The sequence below is a fragment of the Rhamphochromis sp. 'chilingali' genome (assembly GCF_963969265.1).
Source record: "Rhamphochromis sp. 'chilingali' genome assembly, chromosome: 17".
Taxonomy (NCBI): domain Eukaryota; kingdom Metazoa; phylum Chordata; class Actinopteri; order Cichliformes; family Cichlidae; genus Rhamphochromis; species Rhamphochromis sp. 'chilingali'.
This window is the reverse complement of record NC_137944.1, coordinates 1,568,518-1,590,487: the sequence shown is the minus strand read 5'-3', so window position 1 is coordinate 1,590,487 and position 21,970 is coordinate 1,568,518. Positions and strand designations below refer to the sequence as shown.

Genomic DNA, 21,970 nt, shown 5'->3' with positions numbered 1-21,970 from the left:
ATTTTGAAAGACTTGTGTTTTTTGGTCAGTTCCACTAAACGCTGTAAATTTGATTTAATTTTCTGATAAGGATGCAATTACACCTTGAAATCAGTTAGCTTCTGTATTAATAGTAACAAGTATTTATTATAAGAGAATGGATGGATGGATGGATGGATGGATGATGGATGGATGGATGCATTATTATTGTGCTGCCCATTAAAAGGAATTAGAAACGGACCTGCATTTTATATATTTTTCATTCTTACTGGTCACTGAGAGAAGGACCCATATTCACACATAAATACACACAGAATATTCTACATACTATCTATAACCACTTTATCCAGCTCACATACCCACCAATGGCCATAATCACCAATTAACCGAACTATGTACTATGGGAGAAAGTTGGACGACCTAAAAAAAACTTCACTTCAGGATATGTCCATGCATACTTCCTTATTTTACTGATATATCCTGTTATAAATATGTTAACCAGCAGCAGTTCATTTCTTTTCTTTGGGTTTTTCCCCCCTTAACAATAAACACCTTCTTTTATAAACTGCATTTTGTGTCTACTTGTGTTTGTCTAATATTTACATTTGTTTGATGATCTAAAATATTTAAGTGTGACAAAAAAAGGGACAAACATTTTTTCACACCACTGCATCTATTTCCTGTCACAGCTCTGACATTTTGACCTTCTCCATTTTATTTCTTCCTCTCTATTACTGCCTGGGCTTATTGTATGTTATACAACGTTGACAAATCACATTATGGAGTGTGTGTTAGCGCAGAGTGAGAGAGACTGTAAGAGAGAGATTATGGTGACAGGCAGAGAAAGGCCCGAGCAGATTCATGTCCTCTTTTGGCTCTGCAGTAAACTATTGACACAACTGACCTCTTCATCTCCATTCTGCTACAGAAGCTGACTGCAGGGAGTAAATAATGATATAAAGAGGAAATTGGAAGAAGAGGCTGCAGTGCAGAGCAGTCATAATAAGAAAGGAGTACTTCAGAACACATGGGATCCCAAGTGTCTGATGAATTCAAAGACACCTCACCAATCAAAGTGAAAAAGTGATGCAGCAGGCTAGTCTGTTTTGCAATATCAGGACGTGATCCTGATGAGATGACAGATGTTATCGTGGGACACACCCACATCTGGCCCAGGATATCACTGAGCTCCTGGCAGCGTCAGTTGGACTAAAACATGATGTCCCAGAGATGTTCTATTGGATTTAGGTCAGGCAAGTGTGGGTCAAATATCCTTCATCCTCCGGGAAGTGCCTGCATACTCTAGCCCAGGGGTCGGCAACCCTGGGCACGCGTGCCACAGTTGGCACGCGAAGGGTTAACTGATGGCACGACCATAGCTGGACTGGCCATCGATGGTGATCTTTCATTTTTATGGGCCGATGATGATTTTTTTTTTTTAGTAACGATTTAATAAACAATGAAAGATGTTGGACTGGCCAGATGCTGGCAGATGTGTAAGAATAACTCAGTTGTTTGGTGTCGGATATGGCGGAGCTGGGGTGGTCCAAGTGTCAGGTGAACTGAACTTCAGGTAAGAAGTTATGACCTGCAGTCTATCTGGGTCAGATATACTACTGATATTAGATATTAGATATTACTAGCTAGCATGATGGAGTTTATATACAGCTGGGTGGGTGCTATGATTTTACTGATAGTGAACTTTATTTAATTCATAAGGTTAGTTAGTAGAGTTTCCAACCGTCCCGTAAAAAATGGAGTCGTCCCGTATTCAGAGAAAATGTCACGCGATTCCTATTGAGCTGAAAAGGAACACAGTTTGTCCCGAACTTCAGCTACGATGAAAAAAGATACAAAGCTGGATTTATTCTGCGCCTTTACGCTGTCAGCTGCCTCTTCATCTCTAATTCAGTCATGAAAACTGATCAGTGATCAGCTGATCATCTCTCTTGTTTATTTATCGCTCACTTTGCGCCGAAAGAGGAAACCAGCGGATGTCGCGCTAAACAACAGCAGCACGTTTAAGCTTGATCAGCTGTTGTTAGAATTTATTTAATATTAATTTCTAGTATCAGCTGATGTTTGCTGGAGCCACAGCTGTAAAGCTGCTGGTCATGATGTCGGTTTGAATATGTGGTGAGAGGGAAACATGAAGATGAAACCAGGAGATGTCCTTACTGGATCATCAGAGCTGTGATGGAGAAACAGGTTTACCTTTTAGGTGACATGAATGAGTTGAAGGGAAGTTATGAACTGTTTCTGAGAGACAAATAACACCAGGATCCTTTTCTATGTAGCTGACAGCTGGTAACTGTGCAGGGGCGGGGCACAAAGAAATACTTTTCTTTCTGATTCTCATTTAAAATTTCTCGCTTTTATTAAATAATTATCTGAATCTTACAACCAAAGTTTTTATCTGATGTAAAATGTATAGAAATCATACATATACCAACAAGACTGTACATCACTGTCACAGCAGCGTTTGTTTTCATTCAAAGGCTTTATGGCTTTTCCTATAATACCTGGTGGGCCGGTCTCTAGTCAAAATGCCCATTTATGTCTCAGTCCAGCCCTGGACACGACACGCAGTGAATTAATCTGAGCAGGTGCATTAAAAAGCAAATGGCCGGGCCAGCGGAGCACATCGCAAATTAGCTCGCATAGACACATTAGTTGTACCACTTCTTAATGATGGGATCTTAGCTAACAACCCCAAACTACCAGATTCAACTTGTAATTGGCTAAAAATCACTTAGCCTACCGGTGAGAGGGACGTTGCTAGCTGTCAGTTTTTTCAAACGATGTTGAAATTTCCACAGTCCGACCCTTCAAATGCTTCAGCAGCTGTCCACTCAGCACAGCAGCTGTTAATATAGATCGTAATTAAATTTATTGCTAATGCAATTATATGGCACATTGACTTCTGAGGAAATTTTAGATGGCACTCGTCATCAAAAAGGTTGCCTACCCCTGCTCTAGCCACATAAGGAACCCGCCGGTCTAAGGTCTGACAGTGGGTCAAAGATTATAATAATAATAATAATGTATATTTTATTGATCCCTGTGGGGAAATTACTCTCTCTGCATTTGACCCATTCACTCAGTGAAGCAGTGGGTAGTCAGGGTCCTGTTGCCTAGCCTGTAGAGGTCTTTGTTTCCATCCATGGATATGCCTCCCCAGACCATCACTAACCCGCCACCAAACCAATCACTGCGAACGATGTTACAGGTAACATAACCCTTTCACGTCTGCCATGTGTACTCAGCCGGTGTTGGACCTGGTGCTTTATTGGGCACTACGGTCCCAGATAATAAGCACAGGACCCACTAGAGGATGTCAGGCCCTCAGCCACGCTCATGGAGTATATTTCTGATTGCTTGGTCAGAGACATTTATACAAGTGGCTTACTGGTGGTTATTCTATCACCTCAAGCTACTAGTAGTAACCCTGACCTTGACCAAATGCAAAGCTAGTGAAAAAAACAGACAGAAAAGGAAAGTGTGTCAGTGGTCTCCAGCTGTAAAGCCATTCCTGTTTGTCTCATTGTTGTTCCCCTAGTGCACCTGTTATTTTCATTAACCCCAAAGCAAACACAACTGATTAGCAGTGTACAGTTAACTAATAAGCAGATTTAAGAGTGTTGATTCGAAATCGGTAAAGAAATACACGGATGCAGTATTGTTACCACATTTATATACATGTATCCATCCATCCATCACTCCTGTTTATGTGTTTGTTAGTCAGCAGGATATCTAAAACCACAAATATGGATTGGTTATTCTGAAGCATTTTTCTCCTCAAAGCACTTACACAACATGCTTCATTCACCCATTGACACAAACACTTTTTTGCACCTAGGTGTTGCCTATCTGACATTTAAACTCCAGTGAACAAATCGGAGAGCAGCCTGGGATTCAGTATCTTGGCCAAGGATACTCTGAGCATGGAGCAGCCAGGGTTCAAAGCACCAGTCTTAGATAAACTACTGCACTTCCTGAGCTACAGCCACCCCAATATGCAAAACACCCTCTGAAAAGAGCAGGGTTTTGTGTCACTCACAGTACCTCAGATATACGTTTACAACACAAATAAATGTTTCATAGTACTGTGCAACAGTGGTCGCGGGCAATAATTCTACATTTTTCTTTGAACTTCTTTTTCATTTATTTTCAGTCCAGTGTTTACCTGACCATTTGTTGAACCACTGAACACTGACATATGAATTATTTAATGGATGGATGGATGGATAAAAGAACACACTTGACTTAATGGCAGAAAAAAACAATTTGTTGTTGCAAAAACATATATTTTGTTCCCATTTCTTTAGCTGAATGTATGAAAATCCCAAAGATAAGACAGTTTAATGGGAATACAATTGTATTTTTGCAATAACAAGATATGTCCCAAAAGAGATATTAGCCAAAAACTTGCCATATATTAGCACGGCATGAAGTGTGTCTTAAAGAAAATTGAGGAAACTGGAAAAGGGGAAGACAACAGAATGCCTAGAAAAAACTCTAATGCAGATAAGTAGCATTTGAAAATCATGTCTTCAAGAAGCAGGAAAAAATGCAGCATCGACCCATCACAAGACCTGGGAAATGCATCTCTCATTGTTTGCCATGGCATCAGCAGCAGTGTTTTCAGTGGAAAGCTGGCTGTCAAGAAGCCATTTGAGGGAAAATAGGAGAAAAAGGCTGAGGTATGCCAAAATAGATTCAAACTGTAGCATCCAAAGACGACCTCTGGAGTGTCCTCCATAAAGACTGAAGAAATATTCTTCAAGACCACGTAAAGAAATTAAAAGACAGATTGATTTTGATCATCCCAGCTCATACCTGACGCCCTGATAAGGATAAGTGGAAGAGTATGGATGGATGGATGAATGTGAACACCTGTTATACTTACGAAAGAATACGATTTTAGGCGTCAGCCTGGAGGGTTTCCTGGGTTTTGCCACGCTGGCATGTCAGTCAGCATACATCCAGTAAAATCGATAGTAAGCTGAGTCCTAACTTTGAACCTAAAAATCTAAAATAGCTGTGGGTGAGGTTCTTCCCTTCTGTGGATTTGAAGGTGAAACACAGAGCAGAGAGAGTTCATAAAGAGATGAGGTTAAGGTCTCTCGCTTGTCAAACCAGTTCCATCAAACATCCTATTGTGTCGACGCTCCAGAACCCAACAAACAGAAGGGACGGGGTGAGCAGTGTAACGACTCAAAGTTTTGTCTTCATTCACGGTCCAGTCATTGATGACTTTGTTCAGTGGTGGGAGGAGTCTTATCTCCAGCTGAACATATCTAAAACAAAAGATATGGTTGTTGATTTTAGGAAACAACACAATGGGCACGGAGTCACTTTAATTAAAGGTCAGAAAATAGAGCAAGTACAATCATATAAATATCTTGGGACCATAATAAATGAAAAACTGAACTTTGATCAAAATTGCAAATCAGTTTGTACAAAGGGTCACCAGCACCTTTATTGCCTTAGGAAACTTGTTCTTTTCCACATTGACCAAAAAATTTTAACTTTGTTTTATCGTTCTTTTATTGAGTCTGTTTTATCCTTTTGTTTGGTGGCATGGTTCGGTCAGACCTCTGTCACAGAGAAAAACTCTCTAAATCAGATAGTGAGATGGTCCAGTCGTCCGATAGGTGAGCCACAGTCTTGTTTAGCCTCCCTGTACTCTGAGCAGGTACAGAGGATGGCTTTATCAATCCTTAAAAATGGTTCCCATCCTCTAAGGGGTGAATTTCAGCTTCTTCCCTCAGGACGGAGGTTTCTATTTCCGAGATGTAGGCCAAAGCGTTATAAAAATAGCTTTGTCCCCGTTGCTGTCACTGAATTAAATAAGAACTGTTTTTGATTCGAAATATTAAAATTACTATATATGTGCCACAGTGAGCTTTATATATTTACTAGGTATGTGTGTTTTTAAAGGGATGCCAAATGCTGTCATTTTTCTGTAAAGCAAATTTACCTTGCCTTTGGGTATAAATAAAGTTACCTTGACCTTGACCTTCATCCCCAAACACCTGTCAGCACTCATGACGCATTTACAAGTTCAACCCATCTTTCTTTATGGCGAACTGAGAATACATCCGGTCTGATTTAACTGTTGTGTTCACTGGTCATATTTGTGTCTTAGGATTTATTTATCTAGGCTTTGATTCTTACAATTAATACAATGAAAGTCAAGATAACATTTCATGAAAAATACATATTTGACATTTGAACTAATATTAATAACTATATATTATTAATATTAATACAATTTGAACTAATATCCACAATGAAGACTATGTTAAATCATGAGACTCTCCATAAATGCATGTGCCACCAGGACACCCAGGTCCACAACTGTGTAATTGTTTCATCTGATCTGCAGCCGTATGTTCTGGACACTCAGGTGAAGAGACGAGCCGAGCTATCACCTGATCACCACCTGGTGATAAGTTGGATCAGGTGGCAGCGGAGGATGCTGGACAGACCTGGCAAACCTTCAGTAAATGTATTGTGAAGGTGAGCTGAGGGCGCCTGACAGAGGCCCCAGTTCGTGAGATCTTTAACTCCCACCTCAGGCAGAACTTCAAGAGCATTCCAAGGAACGTTAGGGAAAACTGAGTAGGAAAGGGTGGAAGAACTGTTTTACTACACTGAGTGTGCAAAGAACAACATTTTGCTAGCTCAACACTGTATGAAAATATAAAAAAGTTAAACATATTAAATAGAGACAGAATAAAAGCACCCACCACTAAGGGATGGTTCAGGATCACCTGAAGGTTTAATGCCTCTAAAGTAGAGAGGGTGTCTTTCTCCCAAATCTAAACTAGGAGATTGCTCTACAGCAGAGGGGGCTGATAGCTTAAAGCTCTGCCTCCCATTCTACTTTTGAAAACTCTAAATATTCTCTTCATATGTAAATAGTTCTTTAACTACTTCAACAGAAACTGTTGTTTTCCTATGTGACACGGTAATTACAACATGTGTTGCACCTATTTCCTTTTCTGTGACCATCCTTTAAAGATTCTTGTTCCATGAAAAGGACGTGGTACTTGATTATAAATAAAAGGGCTCACATTTCTAAACATAAGGGTTTGCATGTAAAGGAAAACTGACAGTCGGCACTTTAACACTCTTGGAAAGTTGTAGATATTTCACCTTCAGTTTCAGAAGGACATGTCCCTTCTCAGCAGGGAGTGTAAGGAGTGACTGAATGTGACTTTGGGTCAATACAGAAGACATTGTCATCTTTTGCATATGCATGTGCTTCTGGAAGCCCATATGCCTGCACCCGATTTTAACAATTCAAATCAGCTCTGCTAACACAGTAGCCCTGCCATGACAGAGCAACACACTGACTCAGTTATAACACAATCACACACTGCAAGAAGGACAACCACCATCTATTAACGTTGTTTTCCCACACATGTTCATTGGTCTGGTGTTAAAATGTAGTGTAAAAGTTTTAACAACAAATTAACTGACACCTGTTATTAGAAATATTCTCAAACTATAACTTGCAGTTACGTAAACTACGAAATAATCAGTATGATTAAAAATCTAGACATCAGAAGTTCTAACATATAACATGAAGATCGTTCCTGCCCTGTTCTTCCTGTTCTCCTTGTGTAGTTGCCTCCTACTGTTTCTACCACACTGTGCTTAGAGACACAGCAAACCTTGCAACTGTAGCTATGGACTTCCTGATTGAACTGGACTACATGCGTGACTTTAATGGACTGCTTGTACCATCTCATGTTACCAATATCACCAAGGACATTTGCAACCATTTGTTTTAATAAACAGTGCATTCCCCTCTGACCTCTGGCATGCACAAGTCATTTCCGCCCAGAAAACTGCTACTCACTGCATATTTTTCTTTTTTCTGACCAATCTCTATAAACCTTAGAGATGGGTGTGCAGCCTATCCTGCACCAACAACCTTTTCTGTCCACTGAACATTAGTCTGAGAGTAACACTGAAACATGTGCACATACATGACATCAACAGTGAACAGGTGTCAAATGAAGATATTGTCTTAGCTGAGGACCTAAGCTGCTTCAGGTTTTAATACTGGATCTTTTTCCTGCATGGCTGAGATGGTTTGGACATGTGTGGAGAAGGGACGGTGGATGTGTTAGAAAATGATGTTGAATATGGAGCTGCCAGGTAAGAGGAAAAGAGGAAGATCACAGACAACATTAAGAAATGTGGTGTCTGATCTGGTGGGACAAGCACCCCAATGCAGCAAGTCTGGATCGGCTCTTGTTTTGAACTAACCCTAATCTGACCCTATGAGTATTACCCAGCAGGTAATGCAGAGTTAATAGAGCCAATGGATGGGTGAGGGGACTCGCCCAGTTCTAATTATCTCTCTCTCCCAGGTGTCTACCCAGCCTGCTCTAATAAAAGCCGGGAACCTGAGTAGCCTTGCAAGCCCAGTATCTATCACCCACACCTGTTTCCGTAGCTCCCCCCTAGATCGGGGCACCTGGTAATAACTGGGTTAAAGTTAGGGGCCTGGCCAATCGGCCCCAGGCCTCTGTTCATTTTAATGGGCTAGAGTAACCTGGACCAGCTATTCACACTAAAATGGATTAATACTCTGTTGTTACCTTTAATGTTTCACAAAGGGTTAAAAAGTAAATGTCCACAATTTAGACTTTAACTGTAAGAAATTTAGTAGGAGCAAAGCAAAAACAGAATGCAATAAAATTCTGTTTTTGTACTACTACTACAACTAATAATAATAATAATTCTAACAAAAATCAATTCACCTAAAATATACTTTGTAATCTTTGGAAGGAGAAAGGAGAAGGAGAGCATGTACAGGGCTGTTGTGACAATTTCAACACAATTCAACTTTATTTACATAGCACCAAAATCAAAAGGAAAGTTGCCTCAATGGGTTTTATATTGTAAAGTAAAGACCCTACAGCAACAGAGAGAAACCCCAACAGTCAAAAGACTCCCTTTGTGTAAGCACCTGGTGACAATGGGAAGGAAAAACTCTCTTTTAACAGGAAAAAATTTCCAGGAGAACCAGCCTCAGGGATGGGTGGCCATCTGGCCCAACCAATTTTCAAGTGAGGGTAGGAAGACAAGGCCAAACACACACTGTGGAAGAGGGTCAGCGATTAATAAGATCAAGTAAATAAATTCAGAATGGTGTATACTAGCGGTGCAACGGATCAAAAATCTCACGGTTCGGATCGGATCACGGTTTTAAGTCACGGATCGGATCAATTTTCAGATCCTTAAAAATAGAAAAAAAAGACAAAATTTCAACTCGCCATTTACTTATTTAAGTATTTTTTTGCCTATTAAAAAACATTCAACTGAAGACTCATTCCACACACTTATATAAAAACAAATTAAGGTGCAATATGGACATTATGGACCATGTTGGGCAGCCTCTGCATCCTCTGCACACGGCCATAAACAAGAGGAGTCTGTTCAGTGACAGGTTGCTTCGCCCAAAGTCAAGGACCAGCAGACTTAAAAACTCCCACACGCCATCAAACTGTTTAACTCCTCTCTGGAGGGGAGAGGGAGGGGAAACAGGGACAAAGGAGGGGGAACAAGTAGCTGTAGTGCCTTTTCACTGTGCAATAGTTTTTGTTAATATCCAAAGGTGTAATAGACTCACAATACTTGAAATGTGCCGTTCCCTTGTATTCTTATTCCTATTTATTCTATTTATCCCTTTTGTATTCTCTGTATTTATAAATGCATATGTGGTATATTTCTGCTCACATTCTGTAACTTCTGTCGGTGCTGTGCTACTGGAAACTGAATTTCCTGGAGGAACCCACGCGAGGGATAAATAAAGTTTCATCTAATCTAATGTAATCTATAGGGCAGTGCAGGGCTTTGTATCTACCACTCCGCTGTGATATAACGAGCGGTCACGGTCACGTGGCTTTCCGTTGCCCTGGAGGTCGTAGTTGGGCAACAGAAGATGCCTGGGACAGTTCAGCCATAACTTTAAACTTCTCCTGCTCATACATGCTTGGAACGATCTTGTCACTGAAGCGGACGCGCAACGAGATATCATAGCGTGGCTCAAGCACGTTCATCATAGTTTAAACCCCTTGTTTTTCACAACAGAATACGGCCTCCCATCTGCAGCTAAACACCCAGTAGCTTCTGTAATAGCTTTAGCCCGGTCGGACTGGGCACCAAAGGGCTGCTTAAATGCCGCAAACTCCTCTGCTCCTCCACTTGGACCTCTAGCGCTGACCATAGCTATCGCTTGACAGACCCACCACGCCACCATACAGATACTTTTTTTTCTTTTTCTTCGGATCACGTGCGTGCCGAACCGTGGAGTTGATCCGATATCGGTTCGGATATCGGATCAACCATGAGCCGTTGCACCACTAGTGTATACACAATACATGGTGAATGAAAAAGGTGTGCGAAGAAATACTCAGTGGATTATGGGAAGTGCCCAGCAGCCTAAGTCTATTGCAGCATAGCTAAGGGAGGATTCAGGGTCACCTGATCCAGCACTAACTATATGCTTTATCAAAAAGAAAAGTTTGAAGCCCAATCTTAAAAGTAGAGATAGTGTCTGTTTCCCAGATTTCATAGAAGACTTTTAAAAGTTTACTCAAACATTTCTCCACCGGGCCTACACACAGAATCTCCCACTGTCTGCTTTTGACTGTATCTGTGGCTCTAACTGGCACATTCACTGAGCAGTAAAACATCTTCTTTGTTGGCCTGAAGCCTGCAGCTGTACTGCATGCTTGTTGCACCAGCCTATAAGAGGGGGCTTGCCCCATGCACTGCAGGGAAAAAAGCTTTTGTCACTGAGACAGAAAGATTCATTGTAACAAATAGAATACAAAAACCCCCCAAAACATGCGGCCATGATTTTAACATCTTTAACATCAGAGTTAGTAACACTGTGAAAAAGGATATGCTCCATTCCTGATTTTCTTTTCTTTTGTTTCTTCTTGTTTTCCATACTTCTTGTGTGATGCCGCACTTAATGTGAGCTTTCCTTAAATCAAGGTCACAGCAAGAAGGTCAGAGGTCATGACAGATCTTTATGATGAGACATAGATGTAATAGGAGCCTACACAGCACTTAGTTTGACCCAGAGCATTATCATTCCCAGCGCGTAACCGACGATTTCTCACTGTCGTCGGTATGTTACACATTGGGATGAGGACATGTTGGATCACCGCCTCTCTAAGTCCAAAAATCCTTCTCATACCACTGCTTCAGTTACAAAGAGAGGAGGGGGAGAGGTCATCACGTAGTTGGACTGCATGGAAAGGAAAACTGCAGAACTTGACAAGAAATAGTACAGCCCACCTTCAACAAATACATGTGGATTCCTCAGAAAATATTATTATATTACTCTGTTACTGCTCCTACTAACAGTACTGTACACCAATCCATTAAAAACGTTAAAGAAGCACACCAAACTCCACACAGGCCTACTGAATATTGTTTGTATACGTGTCTATCTGCATGCAGGTGTGAGCAGTTGCCTAGCAACAGATATGAAAGTGTCAGAAGACAGACAACTGCTGCCAGAGCCGACGTTGGGAGGAGTTTCTAAAAGTAGAACAGTGGCAGACAGAGACGGGGCACGAATACACTTGTGTAACAAAGGAGTGGTAGACTCAAATTAGGAAAACAATCAGATTTTCTCACTTAACATCTTTTTATTCCTGCAGATATATAAAAAAATTACTTCATGGCGTTTAAGGCTTTGAAAACCAACATAAACAAAACTAAAAATCTATACACTACAGAAATTATTTTTTTCACACATTTGTTAAATCACAAATTAACTTTGATTAACCACATAGGTCCTGTCCAAATTCACGGGCTGCATCCTCCTGAGGAACCGGCCTTCGCGGTCTACGTGGGCCGGATCCTCAGAAGGTCGGGTCACCGCTGTCTCGGTGGAGTTTAATAAACTCGGCCGTCTGCTCCGTGCTATCTAAAATATAACAGGACACTGGAGTAAATTCTCGAGCATCTCATACTTCTGTTTAATCAGTAGTCTATTTGAAGTTTAGTCAGCTGTGTGAAAACCAAGGAGGAACCCACCCGATGTATTAATAAAGTTTTATTTTATCTAATCTAATAACTTTAATCTCAGCCAAACCAATTTACTCACGAACAAATAAAACACTGAAAAATCAAATCAAATCAAATCAAATCAAATCACTTTTATTGTCACATCACATGTGCAGGTACATTGGTACAGCACATGTGAGTGAAATTCTTGTGTGCGAGCTTCACAAGCAACAGAGTTGTGCAAAATACAATAATGTAAACAAGCAAAATACAAGAATGGCTACATCTGAGACTAATAAATATATGTACAATATATAATAGTATATGCATTTCTGGATGTGTATACTAAATATTTTTCTACGTGTGTGTGTGTGTGTGTGTGTGTGTGTGTGTGTGTGTGTGTACACATATTTTACAAATTAAATAGAGTAAACAATAAATAAAATATATAAAATAAAATATACAGAGTGAGACGTGCAAAACAGTGGCGTTACTGTACAGTATGGAGTGCATAAAAAGCCCAACAATAACATTTTTAGGTTGTCTAAGTGACTTATATATTACGTTTAACCTGAGTAGCAAAAGTCTGCGGTGATCTGAAAATGATGTGCTGGGAGTTGTGCCGTTCTCGGCGGCTTCAGTAACCCTCGAGCTCTTGGCTAGCTATCGAGCTGGTGGGTAACAGACGTCTCCGAAAACGTCGGCACACTTTTGCAAATATGGGATATCTTGATAAACCGAGCAGATATTTGATGTTTACACAGCTACTTTCTCACCTGAAAATATTTTAAAAGTTTATTTTGTGACCCAGAAAGATTAGTAAGAGTAATTTTAAAACTTAGTAGCGGCCGCCATTGCCGGAAACTTTTTTTTGTCTGGGCCGCGCTATGAATTCTGGGATATGGTGGGCCACAAAGGACACACCCGACCCATCCTTCAAATTCGGGGAAATGAAGGATGCATTTGTCGGCTGCATTCGGAGGAGTCTACGACTTTGGACAGCCTTCGGCGCGTCGCTGTGACGTAATCGGTCTACAAATGCGTCCTCAGGAGGAAGCAGCCCATGAATTTGGACGCGACCATAATTTGGAAACACCCAGGCCTGACCTGTTGAATCAAGGAATACATTCAGACAAAGTCAGGTGGTTCCCTCAAAAAGCACAAAAAGCAAAACACATCCCGCTATGATCTAAAGAAACGAAAGAACAGAGGAGAAACAAAGTCACTGACATCTGGAATGCCATTTAGAAGGTTTGGGGATTCGAGCGAACCAGCACGATAGTTATTATCTGACAATGGAGAAAATGTGGAATAGTGTTGAATCTTCCCAGGAGTCGCTGTCCTAAAAACAAAGAGCTCAAATAGCAAATCAACAGCTCCTCCAGGAGCTCACAAAAGAACCAAAACAACATCCAAGGGCCTCAGTCTCAGTTAAGCAGTCACAGTCATCGTTCACGATTCAGCAAGAAGAAAGAGACTGGGATATTGACAGAATTCCAAGGTGAAAACCATTGCTGTCGCACATTTGAATCAAGAAAAAAAATCTTGATAATCTCTAAGACGTTTGGGAAAATTGTCTGTGGACTGAAAAGACAACAGCAGCTTTTTGGAAGTTTGAATCCCATTCTATCAGGAATAAAATGACCATAGCATATCATAAAAGAACATTACACTAAGAGTCAAACATGGTGGTGGTAGCATGATGATTTGGGACAGGGCCTAAACAACTAGCCATAAGTGATGGAACCATGAATTCTGCTCTCTACCAGAAACTCCTCAAAGACTTACGCGTGCTTGGGTTATACAGCAGGAGCATGAACACATCACACCAGCGAATCCACCTCTTAAAGGCTTTGGAGTTGCCTAGACATGACCTTAAACAAGTTGTATTGAAAACCCTCAAATGTGGCAGAAATAAAACAATGTCCAGTTACTGCAAATGCTTGACTGCAGTTCGTGCTGCCAAGAGTGGCACAATCACTTAAGGGACCATTGCTTTTTCACATAGGGCCAGGTAGTCCTGGGTAGTTTTTTTCACTTAACAAAAAAATCATTGCATTTTTTATTTACTCAGGTTATCTTTGTCTATCATGAAACTTTGTTTGATGATCTGAAACAAATGTGCACAAAGAAAAGAGAAAATAAATATTTTAATAAAAAAAATAGGAAGGGGGCAAATACTTTCTTTTCATAGCACTGTATCATTGTCTCTCAGTCTTGCTGTTACTTACGAGGCAACATGGCACCCACAATGGAAAAAATAGGTTTAAAAGTTAACAATTAAGAAACAAAAATTCCATCACAAGGTTCTCAAAAGGCAAAAACAAAGGCAATTGTGTGTAATCCTCTTCAGCAAAAACAACCCTGGTCTCAGCATGGCAGAGAAACAAAAAAGCTCATTACTTTGTGTGACAAAGTACAAGAGTCCTACCTTGCAGCCCTCGCAGGCACTGACACCATAGTGGTATCCAGAGGATTTGTCCTGGCAGACGAAGCAGGGCTTGTACACCCTAGGAGGGGGTGGTGGGGATGGTGGGCTGGGGACAAGTTCCTCAGAACTGGTGCTCTGTGTTTCGATGGCTGCAGGGATTGCAAACAAAAAGAAGGAGATGAAGAAGGTTGTTCTGCTAAAATAACTAAAATAATTGAACAATTTGGAACTAGAAAAGAACTTTAAATTTTAACCTACAGGAAACTAAACTGGTCTCACTACAATTAGGTTCTTTGGGTACAGAGAGAAAACATTAGCTACAAATTCCACATATAAACTTTTATACATCACATTCTGCTTTCGAGTATTTCTCATGATTAGTTTGTGTGTGTTGCTTGGTCAAAATGCTTAATGCATTTCCAGGGATGGTTCATTTTCATTTAAATTACCTTCTCAGCCAAGTCTTTGATCTAGAAAATATAACCATTTATCAAATTGCTTGATGAAGTATAACCAAATGAAGATATTTGAAATGATTTTGGTGATACAACTGAGTAAAAGTCACTATTGTTTTAGAATAAAAAACTAATTGTCTACTACAATAAGAAATAGGCACTGCTCGTATTTGTACTTAATTTCTTATAAGTTACTGAAGCTCATATTCATGAATATCTTTCCAACCAACGTGCGTATGTGAACAGAAACTTACTAACTGATACATGATGTTCACTGTGTACTGAAAACCAGGACTAAAACGGGTTACAAGGATTTACAACCAGAATAGTGAAAAAATAGGAAGTTCTTTTGGTTCAATCCAAGTTAAATTTCCCATTTTATTTTAGTCAAACTTGAATCCACCAAACAGACACTTGTTAACAAATTCCTCTTATTACAATTAACAAACAGCATAGGCCTTTCTTGGAAACATCCATCTAATTTACTCCAAAATATTATTTCATTTTCAGATAATTATGAAGGAGGGTCCAGTAAATTAGCTGAGCACACACAGAAAAGAGATGGCTATAAAATAAATGTTAAGCATTAATCATTAAACAGCAGTGTTTATGGGAGATGTGCATGTAACATGCAGATAAAATACCACTAACAATGCTACAAGAGAGAATTTAGCACCATCAATAAAAATGCACCAAAACCATGATGATTGTAGAGACCAAGCAGCTGTCCACACACATACACAACCTTTCTACATAGAAATGGGAAGCATTCCATCCAGCAGATAAGATTACATTCTTCTGTAGTTCATCAGGGTAAACCCAATTACCAATCTTGAGAGACCAGCTCTTATAATTACTGGACCCTTGTCCCTGTATGGAATTCCCTGGTGATTTAATCTGATCTTCCATCACACTCACCGTTTACTTACAAATTACAAGGTTATTCCAAATTATACAATTTGGGGTATTTATATTTAGCTGTACTCTTGACTATTTATATTTGGGCATTTTACTATTACTTTGTTCAATTCAATTGCATTTTTATAGTGCCAATGTACAATGCACTTCCAACTTGGTAAGGACAGAGAGACAAGCACTGATTTTCATTTCATTGCTTCCAATGCTCCAGATGGTTTCCCTGTGAAGCTGGCAGAGAGCAGGTTAAAACATTTGCACATAAAGCAGATGTTCGTTGAGACAATCTGCTGGAGATGAGCCAGTGGTCTGACACACAAAGCCACTTGATAAAGGAGGATCAAGAAAACAGACACTTGTGCATGCTCTTATATATTTACAGTATGAGTTAAAGACCAGCCTGGGTTGGAAATTATTTAAGGAAGAATTTTGAACTTTCTATCTCCATTTTTTTGCAAAATTCGCTCATATAACCAAACCACAGATAATACATATAGATACTTGGAATAATGCATTAATGCAGTTGTCTTACATACATCATTCTACTGTGTGGCAGCATGTCTATACAAGTTATAACTAGTCATACTACGCTGAACAATTTTTTTGCTGATTTTCAGGTGGTCTATTTTGTCCAAATCTCTAGATACTTGTACTTACATGATATAAGAATATCAGACAGAATAAATTGTAATAATGTTGTCTGTTCAGCACAATGTGTGTGTCTTGTGTAACAAATCACCAGCCCATAACAGGTGCTATTGACATTATTACCAGATTTCGGTAACAAAAAATCCAAATCGCACATGCACAGAAATCTAACCATAGATGTCCATAAGTTTTGTGTATTAATAAGAAATAAAACAGGGGAAAACTATTGAACACATGAAGAAGGCAAGGTGCAAAAAGGCATGGACAGTCATGACACCAGCAGAAATCTATCAGTAATTAGAAAGCAGTCATGCAAATTAATATCAGCTGGTTCAGTCCCAACTGATGGCCAATAAAAACGTGTCATTACCAACATGTCACACAAGAAACATCTCATGATGGGTAAAAACAATGAGCTCTCTCAAGACCTTCATAACCTTATTGTTGCAAAAACTACTGATGCCACTGGCTCCTGTGAGCACTGTTGGGGCCATAATCTGGAAGTGGAAAGATCATCATTTCACCATAAACCACAATTAGATGCCCCCCGCAAGATTTTAGACAGAGGAGTATAAAGAATTATCAGAACAGTTGAAAATTGGGCCACAACCACACCTGATGCATGCAAAGTTTCTTCACGTATCTTGAAGCTGTCCCCACCAACACAAAGTATTAAATATATTTCAGTAAGCATGTTAAAGACTATTTCCCTATGTCATTTCTCATAACTTAACCCATGGACATCCATGTTTTGATTTCATTGCATCTGTGGATTGGATAGATTGTTACCAACAGCTGAGAATTTCATTTCATTTGTAACTTATAAGACTCATATGTTCAATTCGACTGCATTTTTATAGTGTAATTGAATTGAGTTGCACCCGTGGGGTTGCAGAGGGTGTCTGCCGTTTGAGACCTTGGATGAGTAGCGATAGCTGAGGCGATGAAATGGTCAAGCAAGGCGAACCTGTGAGTGTTTTGGCAAAGAAATTGATGCCGCCCAGAAATCGGAATGCAAAAGATACAAACCTAGACGTGATTGCAATGTCAAATAACGGGAAGGGAAGATTGAAGTGATTGTGGAAGAAACGGAACATGTTCCAAGTTGCTTGCGGCAAGACTATTGATTATAGCTTCTTGGGAGAGGTCGATGAGCTCTGCGATGCTAGGGTTTAGATCACGCATTTTGTGGCTGAAAATGGAGAACTAGTGTCAGAGCTGCCTCTGCATAAGAGCCCAAGGCTGGTGGGTGACTGACAGCCATGCATGAGCAGATGCATGAGGGGCATGATGGAAGGGGAATTGCTTTGGCCTTTGTTGATTATGTGAGCTACAGTGAGGTTGTCTGAGTGAATGAGGATGGATCTTTTTGACCATTTGTGGCCCCACAGTAAGGCCGAGATGACCACTGGGTAGATTTCGAAAACAGCTGAGGAAGGCAGGAACCATTCCTGGATATAGTGGCAGAACTCAGGAGGCCATGCTGAAGTGAACCATCTTCTGCCATAATAACCCCCAAAGCTGGCAGAAGGGGCAGCATCTGTGTAAAGCTGAATGTCATAAAAGAAAGAAATGCCAGTCCAGTTAGCAAGGAGAAGTTGCCAGAGTCGCAGTTTGGCTTTGGAAGAGTTTTCTAGCGTGATAGTGCTGCGGAGTGATGGTTTAGATGCTGCAAGTGAAAGCAAGTGAGAGATAAAAGAGCGGTCTTGAGGAATTATCCATAGTGCAAAGTTTAAGTAAGGGAGGCTAGCTGTCGTTTGGAACATGTGGCAACGAGGAGAAAGTTTTGAAGGACAAAAGTGATTTTCAAGAGTTTTCAAGAGTTTTTCAATAGGCCCTCTTTTTTTCTGAAATTGGAACGCCAAGTTCGGAGAAGACTCATGAGCTGGCGGTGACATGGAAGGGGATATGACTAGGAAATTGTCAAGAAGATGAACTAAAAATGGCAGCTTATGGTTGTAGAAAAGGAACTAACATAGAGCTTCAGAGAGTGAGTCAAACAGCTTGGGGCTGCTTTTGCAACCAAAGGTTAGCCTGACGGCGAAATAATAGACATCCCTCCACTTGACTCCGAACAGGCACCTGAAGTCAGGGTGAATTGGCAGGCATTTTAAAAGCCATGCACCTCTGCCAGCGATCTTAACAAGGGAAATGGCATGGTTCACTGTAGAGTATTTAAGAGAATAATCATCGCTGGGAACAAGGCTATTTATGCACGCAATATGACTACCATGAAGCACAGATAACTCAACGATTTTGCGCTTTTTGCCTGAATAATTTCTGTTGTGATGTCAAGTGGGCTGATGCAAAAGAGGGGAAAAGGCGGTTTAGAAAAGGGTCCAATCATGAAACCCTCCCTAACTTCTTTGGCTGTCAACTGGAGGTTTCTACAGGTACAAGAAACTGATGGCTGGGTGACAATGCCTGGGTGGAAACCTTCTGAAAAACCTTTGAATAAAAAGTTGACAAAGTCTGGGTTAGGGTGATTTTTTAAGGCTTCTTTTGATCTTGGATTCTGAATGCGTGTCGAAACGGGTAAAGCTAGTCATTGCTTGGGGGGCATGCTGAGCGGGAATTGCCGCCGTTGTAACAGGAGCAGGAGTGGAGATAGCGGCACTAACACCTGAGGCAACCAGAATCGTTGAAATTATTGCAAATGGTGCGGCCTCCTGGATGCATGACGGGTCTGCCCTTCCTATCTGTACCTTGTGGCAAAGGCATGCTAGGAATGGATTCTGTGTGTTTTGAAATTTCTGGTGTACATGTTGGGGCCAAGCAGTTAAGAGCGGATGTGCGGCTTATGGGCTGTGAATTATTTTGGGCTCAAACGATACAGGATGATACAGGAGCACCGCATATCTTGCAGGAAAGACAAAAACGGGCAGCGAAGATGCGACCAGAGTTCCTGGTTGAGACTGCCCCTGAATGTGTCCTGATCAAACTGTTGTAAGCAAACTGCTGCATGAGAAGCGAACTGGATGTGGTACTAGTTAAAGCCGGTGCCGCAGAATCATAGGGTGAGATCAAGTATTATAGTCAAGTACGTATCGAGCTCTTGTGTTTGGAAGGGGAAAGCGGTGCAGAGAACACCTCTGTATAGTGAAAAGGCGAAAGCAAACTCAAGCGCAGTGAGCTCCTTTGCCCGAGATGGGGCCGCACATGATGATGGGACCGTCGTGGCTGTCGATCAACCTGGGTGGAGTGGGCTGGTTGAGTGGTAGTAGAATGAGGTCAGCTAGATCTATATATTTACCAGCAACGATTTGTTGGCGAAGGTGAGCAGATACTGGGGAAGGTTTTGGAGCTGGTGGGCTGGGAAGAGGAATTGCAGAGGGAGGTGAAGAGGCCAGCGAAAACTGAGCAATATTAGTTTGAAAAGAGGGGTCCTGGGCTAAAAAACTTGGCCATGTGCTGCTTGGAGCTGCTCTGACGGAAGGAGGAAAAAGAACTGGGTTAGGAGGAGATATAGTTGGATACCTGGTAGTAGGAATGTATGCTGAAATATTGTAAAGAGAAGCCGAGGTGAGAAGAACTTGCAACCCGGTGCCAGGAGGGTTTGCTGCAGTGATTAATAATAATGATAATGATAATGATAATAATAATAATAACAATAATAATACATTTTATTTAAGAAAGCGCCTTTCAAAACACTCAAGGACACTGTACACAAGCGATCACAACAACAAACATAACAATTTACAAAAAAAAGGATAAAACATTGAGCAAATAAATAAAATAAATTAAAGTAGCAGGATGGAAAAGTTTCCGTGAAATAGGCTATTGTGAATAGGTGAGTTTTGAGTCTTAAAAAGAGGGAAGGAAGTGATGTTTCTTATCTCAGGAGGAAGGGAGTTCCAAAGACGGGAGTGTTAGGATGCCTGGGTCGTTGACCCAGGGTTTTTGAGTTTATGATATTATTTATATTTTCTAGTTTTTGGTTTCTTTGAGTTCTGTCTTATGGTTTATGTCTCTGTCTTCTTTAGTTGCTCTGTCTCCCCTATCACCTGCATCCCCTTGTCTAGTTCGCGTCTATGTGTATCCTTAGTTCCTATATCCCCGTGTGCAGTCAGTGTTTGTGTCTGCCCTGGTCCCACGTCTCTGTTCCCTCTGTAGTGCCTACATGTGAGGCTGTGTCTTTGTTCAGTCTGTGTTATGTGTTTCCTGTTTTACTTTGAAGGTCTCTGTCTTTTCTCAGTGTGTTCAGGTTACGCTTCTTTGGTCTCGTCAGTTCTGATTTGTCCCAGCTGTGTTTCCCTCCTGTTACTCATTCCCTGATTGCTCCCTCTGTGTATTTAAGCCCTGTGTTTCTCTGTGTCCGTGTCGCGATCTACCGTTTACTTTGCTGTGTGTTTTGCTCATCCACCGGTGTAAGTTTATTTTGAGTTTTTTCTAGTTATATGATGTTTGTGTTCAGCATTAAAGCTGTTTTGGTTTAAGTTCTGTCTCCGGAGTCTGCACCTTGGGTCCTATTCCTGCCTGCACACAGCCACACCTAACAGGGAGGCAGAGCAACAGAAAGCCCTGAGAGAAAAAATTCAAACGTACAGCTCTGCTGTCACTTCCAACATAAATGAGGACAGAAAACTAAACAGCAGTGACGTTTGTAGGGTTACTGAAGTTGGACTAGCTGGTATATAATGATGTGCTACTTGATCGCTAGCTACACAGCTAAGTTAGCATAACATAAGGCGGTCGTGGCTCAAAGAGTTGGCAGTTCGCCTTGTAACCGGAAGGTTGCTGGTTTGAGCCCCGGCTCGGACTCTCTTGTGTCCTTGGGCAAGACACTTCACCTACCGCCTACTTAGATAGATTATGTATGTTATACATACATCAAGTAATAAATGTTTAAGTAATTTTACTTTTTCAGCACATTGTATTGAATTATAACGTTTTACTCTTACATAGTTCAGTCTGTTGTTGTGACTTAAAATATGGAAGCAGCATTCTACACAAGAACAGTTCCCTATATAATAACCACAGTGTAATATTCTGTATCAAACACTTAATAACTGAAACAAGGTGTTCGCATCAGGTGAGGGCTACTGAAGCACAGAATTAATGTGCCTTAGCCTTCACCAGGCGGTACAGCACACTTCAACATACATCTAGAGGAAAAATACTTTGGTGCATTTGTGATGGCTGGGCGATTACACACTGAAGAGAGGCAGCCACAACAATTTAGCCCTGCTACCTATTTGAAACTCATGGCTGCTTCTAAGAGGCAGTGTGACCACCTGCAGACAGATGGGACGTATAAACATAGATGCATTACACCCCTCATTACATGTATGTGTGGAGGTGTGGTCATCAGTTAGCTACATGGGCATCAGTTGCGGGGGAGCCTTTTTCCATTTTCTGCGTGATTAAACTTTGAGTCGGCTTCTCTGCATGTTAACATATACAGAAAGTTCAGAGAAATAAAGGCCATTGACAGACAAGTGGGCACAGCTAGTGTGGCTTACGAACAGGGAGAGAAAAATGAGCGACTCCT

The 21,970-nt window shown here is 40.9% G+C and overlaps 1 protein-coding gene across 2 annotated transcripts in view; it reads right to left on the bottom strand.

The window, feature by feature from the left end:
* Positions 1-21,970, bottom strand: part of LOC308384765 (retinoic acid receptor beta-like) — a 180,809-nt gene that overhangs the window by 89,948 nt on the left and 68,891 nt on the right. For both annotated transcript variants that reach the window (XM_080863355.1, XM_080863356.1), the window contains one exon: positions 14,462-14,610. In XM_080863355.1, coding sequence (XP_080719481.1) covers positions 14,462-14,610 — 149 coding nt within the window. The remainder of the gene's footprint in view (positions 1-14,461; positions 14,611-21,970) is intronic.